This window comes from Astatotilapia calliptera, chromosome 5 (genome assembly GCF_964374335.1).
Source record: "Astatotilapia calliptera chromosome 5, fAstCal68.1, whole genome shotgun sequence".
NCBI classification, from domain to species: domain Eukaryota; kingdom Metazoa; phylum Chordata; class Actinopteri; order Cichliformes; family Cichlidae; genus Astatotilapia; species Astatotilapia calliptera.
The window spans coordinates 2,939,401-2,955,793 of NC_137426.1; the positions used below are offsets into that span (position 1 = coordinate 2,939,401).

A 16,393-nucleotide genomic window follows, 5' to 3' on the forward strand; every position below is an offset into this window, starting at 1 on the left:
GGTTTGCATCATTCATCTTGGCCGCTGTTTACATCTAGCCAGATGCGGATGTGCAGGCAGCTCTGGCATTTTCAACTCCTCACTGCAGGCATGTCATGTGCCTGTCTGCTTCAAGTCCTCTACCATAATCCCTGTCCCCAAGAAACCAAGGATCACTGGACTAAATGACTACAGACATGTGGCTCTGACATCTGTCATTTGAGCGCCTGTTTCTCTCCTACCTCAAGACCCTCACGGCCCCCCTCCTGGACCCCCTCCAGTTTGCATACAGAGCCAACAGGTCTGTAGACGATGCTATCAACATGGCTCTGCACTTCATCCTGCAGCATCTGGACTCCCCAGGAACCTACGCCAGGATCCTGTTTGTGGACTTCAGCTCTGCCTTCAATACCATCCTTCCAGACCATCTCCAAGGCAAGCTTTCCCAGATGAAGGTGCCTGATCTCATCTGCCAGTGGATCACTGACTTCCTGACGGACAGGAAGCAGCATGTGAGGCTGGGAAAGAATGTCTCGGACTCCGGACCATCAGCACCGGCTCCCCTCAGGGCGAGTACACTAACTGCTGCACATCCACCCACCAGTCTGTCAATCTAATCAAGTTTGCAGATGACACCACCGTTATTGTCATCTTGGACGGGGATGAGTCTGCCTACAGGAGGGAGGTTGAACGTCTGGTGTCCTGGTGCTGAATGCCCAGAAGACAGTGGAGATTATTGTGGACTTCAGGAAGCACACAGCCCTCACTGCATCATTCCATGTTTGGCACTGATCACCACCTGCACTCATGTATATATCTATCTACTTAGCACTTTTAATTTTTATTTTTAGGTTTATTTAAGCATTGTCTGTCAGTATGTTTACACTAAGTACCGCAGCAATTACCTAATGTTGTAAACCTGCTCAAAATTTGGCAATAAAACCCTTTCTGATTCTGATTCACTTACTAAATCTGCGAGATCTACAGAATATTGTATTTGGTTTAATTGTTATGTTGTTATGTGGTGCATTTATTTTTGACTTTTGCTGCCATGATGCCAAGTCTCTCTTAGAAATAAGATTTTTAATCTCAATGAGATTTTTACCTGAATAAATAAAGGAATAATAAAAATAAAAATGGTAAATGGTCTGTATTTATATAGCGCTTTACTAGTCCTTAAGGACCCCAAAGCGCTTTACATATCCAGTCATCCACCCATTCACACACACATTCACACACTGGTGATGGCAGCTACATTGTAGCCACAGCCACCCTGGGGCGCACTGACAGAGGCGAGGCTGCTGGACACTGGCGCCACCGGGCCCTCTGACCACCACCAGTAGGCAACGGGTGAAGTGTCTCGTCCTTTCTCTCCCTGTTTAGGATTTCTGTGACTGCAGTGAAAATTTCCTCCAGCCGTCACTTATTCCAGCTGACCTGGACTAAAGTAAAAATTAATCCTAAAGCAAAGGACATTACTAATGAACACTGATTATACAGAACAATAAATATACTTTTTTTTATAGTTAATATAGATTACAATCTTGAGCTTATATAGTGTTTTGCCTGCTACAACAACAACTCAGCAGTAAGAATAAATATCACACGAGAGTTCAGCTGAGAGTTTAACAGACTGTTGTTAAAACATAAATATATCAGCAGCTTATGGGTGAAACAGAAAACGCAGTTACAATGAACATTTACATGATCTGGGCAACTTATGTCGCTGGTTTTCATAAATAGTCAGATGATCCATCGCAATGAATTATGGGACAGCATTTTCTCATCCCTTTTCATAAAAGATGGCCCCTTGTATCCTACGCTACAGGAAGCAATAAAGGAAGCATTGAAGCTCCTTTCCTCAGTGTTTGGAGAATTGGAACAGCTCTTACTGTGGCCACCACGCGGGTACTTCCGCGTCACGTCTCTCAGTAGGAACCTTCCGAAGCAAATTGGAACGCGCCCCTGGTCAATACTTTCACTTTCATTAGTGTTGGTGGCGCAGTAATAAGTTCCGCTTTCAAATCAAATCAAGCTGAACGTTTCAAAACGAAAAAGAAATATATAGACGAAAAGCTGGATGAAGTCAGTGCGTTGGATATATTGATTGAGTTTAATAATAATTGATTACCGGCCGCACAAGAGGACAAATTAGTCTCATGACCGAAGAGTCTTGGGTGAGTTTGTGTTCAAGTCATTTTTGCTGATAAAACGGTGCATGTGCTGCAAACAGCTTTGTTAAACTAAGAGACAGAAATAGGCTTCTCTATCTCACTGAACTCCTGATTTTAAGACGTCTTTATGACTTCAGGTTTAGTGTGAGTTCAGATAAATGCGGATTTGACACGAAAATGGCGTAGAGGTGTAGTTTTATCCACTCGGGCACGTCCGCGTACATATTTGACTGACATATATTTTAGCACACCCAAAATGCGTCCACTTTAGTGCTAATATTTCCATTTAATTTATCTAATATTGTTATTGGTTATTTTCAGGAACTGCTAGAACTTCTAATTTTGGAAAAATGATTAATATTTGTGATTTATTATTGTAACATGGCCTGCACCGAAAGACAGTAAAGTGGAACAACCCTGCAGCTGCAGCTGTTGATTTCAGGGCAGATGCACGTCAGTTGCTGGGCTGAACTTCTGCCCACTACTGAGATTTAATCAGGGAGGTGAATTGAGTACACTGTATCTTCGTTGTCCCTGAACTTTACCCGTATATACAGGCATTTCATATTTGTCATTATGGCGTCTCTGGAGCTTGCACACTTACATGCTGCTTACAAGGATGGGCAAGTGTGCAAGCCTCCTGTAAGTCTTATTTTCATTCTTCCTTTTGGATAGTTGCTTGCTCTCTAACTGTGTTGCCATCTCTTCTATGGGCTCAAATTGTGGTCATAAATATTTTGTACTTGTAAATCAGGATTTGTATGTGTAAAAAGAATTTGTGTGTGCGTAAAAAAGATTTGTGTGTGGACTTAGCCAAAAAATACATGTGAAACTTTGACCCTATTTTTCTTCCTTTCATCTGATTGGCCAATGTCATGTCAATCAGAGAACAGATGGGTTTGGCTGTCGGAGGGGCGCTTGTTTGAACTGCAGGTCCTTGAAGGGTAATACAGTTTTAAGCTGGAGGATCTCTATATAAATATCCGAGAGATGCTAGATCCCCTAACTTTCAGTAGCTGTTGAAAGGATAAAGTTGTGGTATATCAGTGGTTAGAAACACCATTATTACTTTATGATTAGTTTAACACAAAGTCAGGGCTGACCTGGGACCATTGCTGTGAGTCACAGTGCGCAGCATAAAAGTCCTTTCACATCGGACGCAGGATGTGCTGCTAATGCTAACTGCTAACTAAAAGCAAAGGATCCAGAATTTGTTGCTGGCTGCTGGGCTCTGTGGGTTTTTGCAGCAGCTCTACCTGCACTAGATGCACCTGCTCCTTGTCTTTTCCATCTCTGACTTTATGTCCTCTACAAGAGTTTGTTTTTTTTGCTGGTTCTTCAAATGTTCAATAAAATCATGTATCCCCTACCCCTACCCCCCAGAGGTCCGCAGCGCTGTTGAAAAGGCTCTGGAGGTCCCTGTATTAAGCACATAAACCTGTGACAGAAAAATCACCAAACTGAGACGACCACAGACTGTTTTCCTTCCTGGTGATGAAGGAAAACGCTGAGCTGGCATTCAAAAGGGCATTTATTCCCTTCAAGGACCTGAAGCTCCATAAAGCACCCCTCCAAAAGCCAAACCCATCTGTTCTCTGATTGGATAGTTAAATTTGTGATTGACATGACATTGGCCAATCAGATGAAAGGAAGAAAAAAAAAATAGGGTCAAAATTCATACTTGTAACTTGAAACTTGAGTGCAGAGTTTCACACATAAGTCCACACACAAATCTTTTTTACATACACACAAATTCCTTTTACACACACACATATCCTGATTTACAAGAACAAAATATTTATGACCACAATTTGAGCCCATACTCTTCACCTTATGTTTTCTCTGGTGAATTCAGAGAGTTACAGATAGTGTGAAAAGGTGTTTCCTCCAGATTTCCCATTTTTTGTACATTTTTCACATTAACAAAAAAATAAAATATCAGACAAAATTAACAAAAGTAAACACAGAATGCAGTTTCTAAATGAAGGTGTTTATTATTAAGGGGAAGAAAATGCAAATCTACATGATGCTGTGTGGAAAAAGTGATCGCCCCCTGATGGCCCTTTGTTGGGCCACCCAGCAACAACTGCAATCAAGTATCTGTGAGTCTGTCTGATTTAGGTCAGGACTTTGACTAGGCCACACTGAAGTGTTCAGAGAAACTGAAAATACACCTGTGATACACCACAGTTAATTCACGTTTTAACATTCATTAATGGTAATAGTAAATTTATTTATACAGCATATTTCATTATACATGAACTCAGTGTGCCTAATACAGAAAAACGGGAGGGAGTGAAAGGGAGTGAAAACAGCAAAATAAAACTTAAAAAAAAATAAAAATAAATTGAGTGTAGGCCTATGTGAACAAAAATCTTTTGAGTCTGGTTTTGAATGTCAACACAGATGGAACCGATCTTGGGTCAGCAGGCAACATTTTCCAAAGAACAGGACAATTTATTAACACACGGATGGCTGATAATTTGACAGTAAAGAATGTTTAGTGTGCTTCTACACATTGCACAGGTCAGCTGCTACAGTCACTTTGCTTACAGCTTTATTGCAGCACTCTTATGTGAAAACTGAATTTCAACCAATGTAGCTGCAGAACATTTTTAATGAGCAGTCTGTTTTTCCATTTGGCTTGTCAGCTGACACTGAACTTGACCAACTACATCCATCTGTGTGCACATATAGTACTATATGTGTGTACTATATGCATGTGTGCGTGTATACTATATGTGTGTGTGTGTGTCTCTCTGTCTGTCTGTCTGTTTTAAATTCTGTGAAAATAGTTAAAAGTCGGAGGACATAGCTTCATAGGTTGTCCAGATCACAGAACACTGACATAAGTAAAAGTTCCCTTTTGTTGTTTTAAAACTTGCTAATTATGTTATTAATAATTCTTTCTTGAAAATGTTTTTAGGGGTGAAGGTCACACAATGGCAACTGCAGGAACTGGTAAGTCCAGTCATTCTTTAAATCCTTGTAACAAAGCATTATTTAAAAAATAAATCAGACTGAAGGTGGATACATAAGCTCACAGAACATCTGATGGTGTGCACATGTAAACACAGGTTTTAGAAGGTTGTTCTAAAAGATTTATTTCTAACAGCTGGTTTGGTGGATGGATGGGGTTAGTTGGATCAGTGAATGGATGATTTCTTTTCTGTACATTAAATAATTACAATTAAAAACCAAACCAAACAGCACTACTATAAGCTGTGCAAAGCATAAAATTAGTATAACATCAACTTGCATCACTAACGCATCCACCATCTTGGTATTTCCATTTCTTTAAAGTTAACCGACATCTAGTACATTTGACTAAATATCCCTTTCGACTGAGCGGTAATCAGATAATTGGAAGGTTAAGCAGAGTCTTCTAAAATTATAGGGTTCTGTTTGTTCGCACTCTGATGGTAAGGAGGTAAAAGGCCTGCCAAAAACAAAAATATATTCATGAAACTTGTCATACCACGCCTCTAAGTAACCTCCTGCTTGTACTTGATTGTTGATCTAGAACTTTCTGATCAACCATAGTGGTAGCAATATGCTAGTGTCCAAAGCTGAACCTCTGAAGGAGGTTTTTCCCAGCTGATTTGGGAAAACACATGTTTTCATAGCAACAGGGGCTGTCAGGGAGTAACAGATGGATGTGACTGGGACTTTAACAATAATTTTCGTAGGGACTGCCATCAACCTCCAGGAATCACTCACGAGTGCTCGGTTACACCAGAAACGTCAGAATCTCAGGTTAAAGCTCACAAAACTATTTCAAAACCCACCAAACAGCTAAAACAGAAAATGAGAGCTGGAAAACAGATTCCGCACAAAGATGTTAACACAAAGTGCAGATTGTTTACCTGACTGCACGGACACGCCATCGGGGCTAAAAGCCGACATCTCACAGATTCTGAAGCTGCAGGTTCCGTTGCGCCGACCAAAATTCACTGAACCAGCAGTAAAAGAAGAGCCGAAACAAAAATAGTCTGGTAAGCAGAGTCCCAGTCCAAAACATTGCAAAACCCCAGCTGCGCCTCCAGCAGCGGCGTCACAACAGTACCCCAAACAACGTTCAGGCGGCCTACCTCGGGTCTAGTGACCACAGTAACACAATCTGGCAGCAGCCACGGGTTCGGTGGCATTGTTGTTGCAGCTCAGGGGGCCTGCCACAGGTCTGGCAGCGGCAGCATTGCAGCTCCGGTGAGCCACAGTGTAGAATGGCACATGATCGCCGATGTGCTGGTCGTGCAGGACGTGGGTGTGGAGAGCGCGCTGGACGTGGAGGGCACGCTGGACGTGGACGACGTGGAGGGCACGCTGGACGTGGAGGTCCCTCTGGCACACAGACCTCAAGCTTTGGCGGAGCCGGTCCCTCCCGCTTGCTGAGCTCCTCTGCCGGGAGTGAGGGCTCCTCCCGCTCGCTGAGCTCCGCCACTGGTGGAGCGGGCCCCTCTGACAGTGCTGCAGCTACAGATGGTCGAGCCGAAGGTGATGTAGGTGATACGGCAGCTGCAGGCGGTGGATGTAGTGTCAGAGTAGCGGATGTGGATGGTGGAACAGATGACAACTGAAGCAGCCCCTCTGACCTTCCAGCGGGGACTGATGTGGGACAAGCAGGTGTATCGGCCCCTGGCTGAGGGTGTAAATGTGTGGCTGACTGGACTAAGGACTGAGCTACAGGTAGCAGAGTTGCAGTCTTACACGCCTCTCTGCAGCTTCTCTCCTCCTGCTACCCCCCCCCAAAAACCCATCTCCATAGAGACTGTGTCAGCTCCCAAACAGACAAAAAACAAACTAAAAACCATCAACAAACAACTTAAACATAAACAATTACAAAGAAAGAACAATACAGTATCCACCTCTGAACCAAAGAGTAAAACAGTGAAATGTGGATTATTAAACATTAGGTCTCTCTCCTCCAAGTCTCTGTTAGTACATGACTTAATAATTGATCAACAAATTGATTTACTCTGCCTTACAGAAACCTGGTTGCAGCAGGATGATTATGTTAGTTTAAATGAATCAACACCCCCGAGTCATTCTAACTACCAGAAATCTCGAAGCACAGGCCGGGGGGGGCGGTGTGGCAGCAATTTTTCACACCAGCCTGTTAATTAATGAAAGACCAAGACAGACTTTTAATTCATTTGAAAGCCTGATGCTTAACATTGTCCACCCCAGCTGTGAAACTCAGAAACCAGTCTTACTTGTTATCATCTATCGTCCACCTGGGCCTTACACAGAGCTTCTGTCTGATGTCTCAGACTTTATATCTAATTTAGTTCTGAGCTCAGATAAAATAATTATTGTGGGTGATTTTAACATCCATGTAGATGCTAAAAATGACAGCCTCAACATGGCCTTTAATCTGTTATTAGACTCAATTGGCTTCTCTCAAAATGTAAAAGAACCCACCCACCACTTTAATCACACTCTAGATCTTGTTTTAACATATGGCATAGAAACTGAACATTTAACAGTGTTTCCTGAAAACCCTCTCCTGTCTGATCATTTCCTGATAACATTTACATTTACAATAATTGATTACACAGCGGTGGAGAGTAGACTTTATCAAAGTAGATGTCTTTCTGAAAGCGCTGTAACTAAGTTTAAGAATATAATCCACCCACTGTTATCATCTTCAATGCCCTGTACCAACACAGAGCAGAGCAGCTATCTGAACGCTACCCCAACAGAGGTCGATTATCTTGTTAATAATTTCACCTCCTCACTACGTACGACTCTGGATACTGTAGCTCCTGTGAAAACTAAGGTCTCTAATCAGAAGTACCTGACTCCGTGGTATAATTCTCAAACACGTAGCCTAAAGCAGATGACTCGTAATCTGGAGAGGAAATGGCGTGTCACAAATTTAGAGGATCATCATTTAGCCTGGAGAAATAGTTTGTTACTTTATAAGAAAGCCCTCCGCAAAGCCAGAACATCTTACTATTCATCACTGATTGAAGAAAATAAGAACAACCCCAGGTTTCTCTTCAGCACTGTAGCCAGGCTGAGAAACAGTCAGAGCTCTTTTGAGCCAACCATCCCTTTAACGTTAACTAGTAATGACTTCATGAACTTCTTCACAAATAAAATTTTTATCATTAGAGAAAAAATTACCAGTAATCATCCCACAGATGTAATATTATCTACAGCTACTCTTAGTACCATTGATGTTAAGTTAGACTCTTTTTCTCCAATTGATTTTTCTGAGTTAACTTCAATAATTACTTCCTCCAAACCTTCAACGTGTCTTTTAGATCCCACTCCTACAAAACTGCTCAAAGAAGTCCTGCCATTAATTAATGCTTCAATCTTAAATATGATCAACCTATCTCTAATAATCAGCTATGTACCACAGGCCTTCAAGCTGGCTGTAGTTAAACCTTTACTCAAAAAGCATCTCTAGACCCAGCAGTCTTAGCTAATTATAGGCCAATCTCCAACCTTCCTTTCATATCAAACATCCTTGAAAGAGTAGTTGTCAAACAGCTAACAGATCATCTGCAGAGGAATGGTTTATTTGAAGAGTTTCAGTCAGGTTTCAGAGCTCATCACAGCACAGAAACAGCTTTAGTGAAGGTTACAAATGATCTTCTTATGGCCTCTGACAGTGGACTCATCTCTGTGCTTGTCCTGCTAGACCTCAGTGCAGCGTTCGATACTGTCGACCATAATATCCTATTAGAGCGATTAGAACATGCTGTAGGTATTACAGGTACTGCACTGCAGTGGTTTGTATCATATCTATCTAATAGACTCCAGTTTGTTCGTGTAAATGGAGAGTCCTCTTCACACACTGAGGTTAATTATGGAGTTCCACAGGGTTCAGTGCTAGGACCAATTCTGTTTACATTATACATGCTTCCCTTAGGCAGCATCATTAGAAGACATAGCATACATTTTCACTGCTATGCAGATGACACCCAGCTCTATCTGTCCATGAAGCCAGATGACACACACCAATGAGTTAAACTGCAGGAATGTCTTAAAGACATAAAGACCTGGATGGCCGCTAACTTTCTGCTTCTTAATTCAGATAAAACTGAGGTTATTGTACTCGGCCCTGAAAAGCCTAGAAATATGGTATCTAAGCAGATTCTTACTCTGGATGGCATTACCTTGGCCTCCAGTAACGCTGTGAGGAACCTTGGAGTCATTTTTGACCAGGACATGTCCTTCAACGCACATATTAAACAAATATGTAAGACTGCGTTCTTCCATTTGTGCAACATCTCTAAAATTAGAAATATCCTGTCTCAGAGTGACGCTGAAAAACTAGTTCATGCATTTATTACTTCCAGGCTGGACTACTGTAATTCATTATTATCAGGATGTCCAAAAAACTCACTGAAAAGCCTTCAGCTAATCCAAAACGCTGCAGCAAGAGTCCTGACAGGGACTAGAAAGAGAGAGCAGATTTCTCCTGTTTTGGCTTCCCTTCATTGGCTTCCTGTTAAATCCAGAATTGAATCCAAAATCCTGCTCCTCACATACAAGGTCTTAAATAATCAGGCCCCATCTTATCTCAATGACCTTGTAGTACCATATCACCCTATTAGAGCACTTCGCTCTCGCTCTGTAGGCCTACAACAATCAAGTACTGTATGTGTCTCTTGTGAGGATCTACCGTCCAGATTATGCTCCGGCAGTAACCCCAGAGCTGTGCGAGCGTCTCCTCCTCTGAGGTGACACTTGAGTCCACTGGGTCCATTATGGCTGGATCGTTCTATCACGGTCTGTGGGTGGGGAAGGAGGACCCAAGATGCAGGACTCTGCAATGCAAACAGTCCATTTATTTACAGCGGAGTAAATAGTACACAATAAATTCCTCTTGCGTCTCCTACTCCTTCTCAGTGCCCGTGCTCCGTGTCTCCGCTCCCGTGAAACTTGTGCTCGCTGCTTTCCCGTTCCCACACTCCTGCTGGAAAATCCACAGAGGCAGCCGTTAACACACAAATACAAGGCGACAGACTCGCACTCACTGATTTTGCCAACGATCCAGCGTCGAGGAGCTCTCAGTCACACTGCTTTGTAGCTCCTCCAACGAGGCTTGATCAGCGCCAGGTGTGTGTGTGAGGATCCTTGGGTGTGACCGGTCAGCTGGCAGGGCCACACCCACCAGGCCTGAAGGTGCCTGTCACGATGCCAATACACAAACATGGACCACAGGAATATCAGCAGTGCAGAACACACACATATAATATAATAAGTCCACAACTGTTCAGGGATTCTAGGTCACTCAGACCGGAGCAATGAGAAAATATTTCAGCTTCTGCTTTGGTGCTGCTCCACCACACAAGCAGTATTAATCCCCCATAGTTGTTTAAATCATAATTTAAAAACCAGTGCTAAAAATGTGTCTTTGTCCTTGTGCTCACAGATGATATGAAACCACTGACACGGAGTTCCAGCAATGAATTCCTGCCACCTTCCAGTAAGTCTGTGTAAAATGTATATCTATGTGTGATGGAGGTGTACCATGTAATGTTTTTATCGTTGGTATTAAAACAACTGTGTAGTGAAATGAATGCATTTATTGCGAGAATTATTGATTTTAATTCCCTGACTTAAATGGTCTGTATTTATATAGCGCTTTACTCGTCCCTAAGGACCCCAAAGCTTTACACATTCAGTCATCCACACATTCACACACTGGTGATGGCAGCTACATTGTAGCCACAGCCACCCTGGGGCGCACTGACAGAGGCGAGGCTGCCGGACACTGGCGCCACCGGGCCCTCTGACCACCACCAGTAGGCAACGGGTCAAGTGTCTTGCCCAAGGACACAACGACGAGACTGTCTAAGCCGGGGTTCGAACCAGCAACCTTCTGATTACAAGGCGAACTCTCAACTCTTGAGCCACTCTTAAGGGGGAGAAAAAAAACCTTTCAATTAATATCTAACATGTAAGTTTTTGTAATGATGCATGTTTAATGTATCCATTGCATTTACACTATAGTTATAACTTCCCAGTCAGTTTGATATGCCTGTTATGTGCACCGGTTTCCTTCTGCAGGCTGTGAAGAATAGCAAAGAAACATTTGCCAGCATCAACTTATATATGGCCCAGTTGCATATCTGGTAATACTTGAACACAGAGGCCTTCTCTGCGCTGATGTAAACAATTTGTCGCCAGCATGAACACATAAACCCCCCCCCCCCCAGTGGTCACAGGTCACACGTCATACTCTCTGAAACTGTACTAACATTGTGCATTAACCTCTCCCTAAACACTGATACCAAATCCACATGTGGACACTGTTTCTAAATTGAAATTTATACGTGAATGTAGGCATATGTGTAACTCATGTGTCTGTAGAGTGTCTAGTTTTGGGGGTGCATGTAGGCATGTAGCTTGGTGTGTGTTACATGTGCATGCGAGTCGGGGTGCAGGTCTCTGTATCTGTTCTTCTGTGTCCGTATATGTGCTTCTACCTAAATGACTGTGTGTGATAATGTATCTGTTATTTGATGTGTATTTTTATAGATGTGTGTGGAAGAAAAATATCCCTGTTGTGGAATGATCTGCCCTTGCATGTTAAGCAGGCTTCTTGTCTTTCTGAGTTTACAACTCTTCTCTTCTCTTTGTTTATTTATGCTATTTGTATATGTACAAAACTTTGTGACTTAATTAGATAAATTAATTAATTTCCTGTTCTGCTTCTCTTCAGTTAATTGTCTGGAAATAAGTGATTTACTTTTCTTCCCAGTGTCCGAGCTGAGGGTGGTTCTGCTGGGGAACAAATGGTCAGAGATGAGAGCAGTGGGGAACATGATACTGAGACAGGAGAAGTTCTGTACTGAAAAAGCACCAGACTGCTGTGTGGAATTCAGGACACCCTTCAAGGAAAAACGAATAGTTGTCATTAACACCCCAGACCTGTTGCTTCCCAATATTTCTGATGCCAAACTGAAGGAGCATGTAGAAACCTGTGTGAGGCTCTCTGCTCCTGGACCTCACGTGTTCCTGTTGGTTCTACAGCCTGAAGACTTCACTGAGGAGCAAAATCGGAGGCTCTGCAAAGTCCTTGAAGAATTCAGTGATCAATCATTTGATCATTCATTGGTTCTGAAATCAACTCCCAGAGAGAAGAGCTCAGCTTTCATGAAAGAAGATCAACCCTTAAAGGACTTTATCAGAAAATGCAAATACAGACATTTGAAGCTGAAGAACCTCGAACGTGCAGAGCTGCTAACACGCTTGGTTCAAATTGCAAAAGAGAACAATGGACACCTGGTCTGGGATGTATTTGAGGATGCAGCAACAGGTCTGACTTTGGATCAGGAAAACCTCAAACAAGAAAAAACATCAACCTTTCCATTTGGTCCAACAAAGGGAATTGGTAAGTTATTGTTTATGTCATGATCCCTGGGTCTAGGACCCAGTATTTTAAGTTTTGTCTCTTGTCAGTATTTCCTGCGGTTTCTGTTTATTTATGTTTCCCAGGTTTGGTTTTCCTGGTTTCAGTTTATATTATATTTCCTTGTATTTTTGGCTCCCTTATCTTCCCATGTCTACCCTAGTCTTGTCTCTATGTTTATTTACTTCAATATATCAAGACTGCGTTTTTGTTTCTGTGTTAAGTTCATATGTAAGTGATTCTGCCATCTGTTTACTTACATTCTGTTTTACTTTGGTGGTGTTTTGTCCTCTGTGCTTTTGTTAACTCCTTTTGTCTTATCTCTGCTGATTTATTCTCTTCTATGTTTCCTGGCTTCCTGGTATTTTCTGTACTTGCATTTTTTCAAACAACAAATTTAGGAAACTCTGCACACTTGATTTGATGACAGGTGCATAGGAGAGAAAAAATCTTAGTGAAAGACGTATATTATAACCTCACCAAAATGCCCTGCTTATCATTATTTGTATTACACAGTTTTGGTCCATGCAACCTTCGTCAGTGCAGAGAAACAGGAAATTGTAAAATGACTATAAATCACTTTGGAATCATACTTCCTGTACTGTTGAAATAAGGCTGTGTTGTCTTTTACAGAACTCAAAGCTCCCAGTGAATATTCCCAACAGTGTAAGTAAATCACATTTTATATATATGTGTATATATATATATATATATATGCTTGCTGGTATCTTAATCTTAGTATTTTTGTTAATTTACAGCACCTGGACTCAGAATTGTGATATTTGGAAAAAGTGAGGACAAAAAGAAAACGCTCTGCCAATTCATCATGCAGAAAAAACACTTTCAGTTCTCTAAATTCAACCCGAACAAGCAATGTGAGGTGGCTCGTGGAGAATGGAAAAGAAAACCAGTAACAGTGGTGAAAACCCCAGACATGTTTAGTATGACTGTGAAAGCAATTATTGAAGAGATGAGAAGCTGTGTGAGTCTTTCCCTTCCTGGACCAAACGTTTTGCTGCTGTTAGTGAAACCTTCTAATTTCACTGAAGAGAACAGAAGAACTCTGAAGGTCATCCTGAGTTTGTTTGATCAAAATGCCTTTAAACACTCGATGGTCATCAACACACATGACAACCCAATGAGTTCCTGTGTGAATGAACTCCTCTGGGACTGTGGAGGAAAATTCTATAACATGTTTGAGGAAGACCACAAACAGTTAATGGTGAAGATTGAGGACATTGTGAATGAAAATAAAGGAAAATTCCTCACGTTCACTGAAGAGACCACACAACTGACGTCTGAACTCATCAAGCCAGCTCTAAACCTGGTTCTGTGTGGGAGGAGAGGAGCAGGGAAGACGTCAGCAGCCAAGGCCATTTTAGGTCAGACTGAGCTTCATTCAGACTCCAACTCATCAGAGTGTGTTAAACATCAGGGAGAGGTGTGTGGACGTTGGGTTTCCCTGGTGGAGCTGCCTGCCTTGTATGAAAAACCTCAGGAGGCAGTGATGGAGGAATCACTCAGGTGTATCTCCCTCTGTGATCCTGAGGGTGTCCATGCCTTCATCCTGGTCCTAACTGTGGCTCCCCTCACTGATGAAGACAAGGGAGAGTTAGAGACCATCCAGAACACATTCAGCTCTCGAGTCAATGACTTCTCCATGATTCTGTTCACTGTGGACTCAGATCCTACACATCCAGCTGTAGTTAACTTTCTAAAAGACAAGGAGGACATCCAAGAGCTCTGTGAGAGCTGTGGAGGAAGATCTGTTGTTCTCAACATTAATGACAAACAGCAGATCCCACAGCTGGTCCAAGCTGTGGAAAAGGTGAGAGATAAAGGACCCAAATCCTTCACAAAAGACATGTTCATATTAGCTCAGATGGAGAGAGTGGTAGAACAGAAAAACATTAACACAAGACTTAAAGCTGAAATGGATTTAAGAAAAGAAAGGGCCATGTGTGTTGATGATAGAAATCAGAACAGGGAATGTCTCAGGATGGTTCTGATTGGAAAGACTGGCAGTGGGAAGAGCGCAACTGGAAACACCATTCTGGGGAAAAAACATTTTAAATCTAAGCCCAGCGGGAGGTCTGTGACAAAGTTCTGTGAGAAAGCAGAAGGAGAGGTTGATGGACGTCCTGTTGTTGTGGTCGACACCCCCGGTCTGTTTGACACGAGTCTGTCCAGTAATGAAGTTGAACAAGAGCTCGTTAAATGCATCACCATGTTGGCTCCTGGACCTCATGTGATCTTACTGGTGCTATCAATCGGCCGGTTTACAAACGAAGAAAAAGAAACTGTTGAACTGATAAAGAAATACTTTGGGAAAAATTCACAACATTTCATCATTGTTACATTTACCAGGAAAGATGAACTGAAAGGTCAAACATTTGAGAGTTACATAGAAGATGATTGTGATGAATTTGTACAAAAACTGATTCATGATTGTGGAGACAGATATCATGTCTTTAATAATAATGATGCAAAGAATCGGGCTCAGGTCAGTGAGCTGCTGACAAAGATTGAGGTAATGGTGCACGAAAATGGAGGCAGCTGCTACACCAGCGAGATGTTCCAAGAGGCTGAGGTGGCAATAAAGAAGGAAGTGGAGAGGATCCTAAAAGAGAAGGAAGAGGAGATGAAGAGACAGAAAGAAGAGCTTGAACAAAAACATGAGGAACAAATAAAAGCAATGGAAGAAAGAATGGAAGAACAGAGAGCGGAAACTGAATGGCAGAGAAAACGGATTGAAAAACAACTTAAAAAAATGAAGGATAACATAAAGAATGAACGTGAACAGAGAAAAAGTGAACAGAAAAGGCGAGAAGCAGAGGACCGCCAAAGGAAAATACAAGATGAACTTCAACAACAAGAGTTGGAACAAAAGCGTATAGATCTGGAGAAAAAACTAAAGGCAGAATCAAAGGAAAAGGAAATAACTGACCGACAGCTGGAACAAAGCAGAGAGGAGATGAGAAACCAACGAGAGAAGTGGGAAAAGGAAAGGAGTGAGTGGTGGTACAAACGACATCAAGAAAATGAAGAGAAACAAGCAAAACTTACAAAAATGCAAGAAGAATACGACCAGGAAAAAGAAAAATATATAAACAAGAGAAAAGAAGAGGATCGAATGAGAAGAGATCAAGAGGAGAGAGAGCGGAAAGAACTGGAGGAAAACTATAAGAAAAAACTGCAAGAAATGAAGACAAAATATGAAGAAGAAGCCAGAAAACAGGCTGAAGAGTTCAACGAGTTCAGACAGAAATACACCAAAGACTTTACAGCTCTGGTAGAAAAACACATGGAGGAAATAAAAGAACTGAAACAACAACATGAGAGAGAAATGCAGCAGACAGACGTGAGACACAGTAAAGATTACAAACAGTTGGATGAACTCTCCAGTTACAAAGAAAAATCTCTCAAAGAACAAATTAAGGACTTGGAGAAAACGCATGAGGAAGAAATAGAGGCTCTAAAAAAGAAATATGAGAGCAGCTGTATTATCCTCTGATCATGAACATGATAGCTCTTCAGTACTTTTTCATATTTTTGTCCAACTTTTTTTCCAATATTTTGGAGATTGATTCAAATGTACAGGACTCCATGTTCTTGACAAGTCTGGCTAAATATTTAGATTATGCACAGTTAATAAGACTAATAAGAATGTACATCTGCAGTATGTGTGACATTGGCATGGTGGACGATGTTAAGTAAATTCTTTGATGTACAATATTTAATATGCGGTAAAATTGTCACTCTCTTTCATAATCAATTTTCTCCTCATTTGGAGACTGAAATAAAAACAGAATTAAAATGTCCATACGTTCTTTATGTCATAACAACCCACAGCTTTACTGTGTTC

The 16,393-nt window shown here is 41.7% G+C and overlaps 1 protein-coding gene across 3 annotated transcripts; it reads left to right on the forward strand.

The window, feature by feature from the left end:
• Positions 1-1,973: 1,973 nt before the first annotated feature.
• LOC113021786 (uncharacterized) lies at positions 1,974-16,349 on the forward strand. Of its 3 annotated transcripts, none has more exons than XM_080301531.1 (6): positions 1,974-2,156; positions 4,156-5,114; positions 10,546-10,599; positions 11,878-12,510; positions 13,162-13,194; positions 13,287-16,349. In XM_080301531.1, exons 2-6 carry the CDS (start codon positions 5,096-5,098, stop codon positions 16,040-16,042), a joined length of 3,495 nt encoding a protein of 1,164 aa, XP_080157657.1. In that variant the 5' UTR covers positions 1,974-2,156; positions 4,156-5,095; the 3' UTR covers positions 16,043-16,349. The 3 variants fall into 3 exon arrangements, with proteins under 3 accessions (XP_080157657.1, XP_026022290.2, XP_080157658.1); XM_026166505.2 differs by having other exon boundaries at positions 5,080-5,114; XM_080301532.1 differs by lacking the exon at positions 1,974-2,156 and having other exon boundaries at positions 3,934-4,255; positions 5,080-5,114.
• Positions 16,350-16,393: the final 44 nt, after the last annotated feature.

Bases quoted from the DNA above. Each gene is read 5' to 3' on its own strand.
- LOC113021786 (XM_080301531.1), top strand. The intron at 10,600-11,877 runs GTAAGTCTGTGT...TTTTCTTCCCAG, and splicing joins TGAATTCCTGCCACCTTCCA to TGTCCGAGCTGAGGGTGGTT. The intron at 12,511-13,161 runs GTAAGTTATTGT...TGTCTTTTACAG, and splicing joins TGGTCCAACAAAGGGAATTG to AACTCAAAGCTCCCAGTGAA.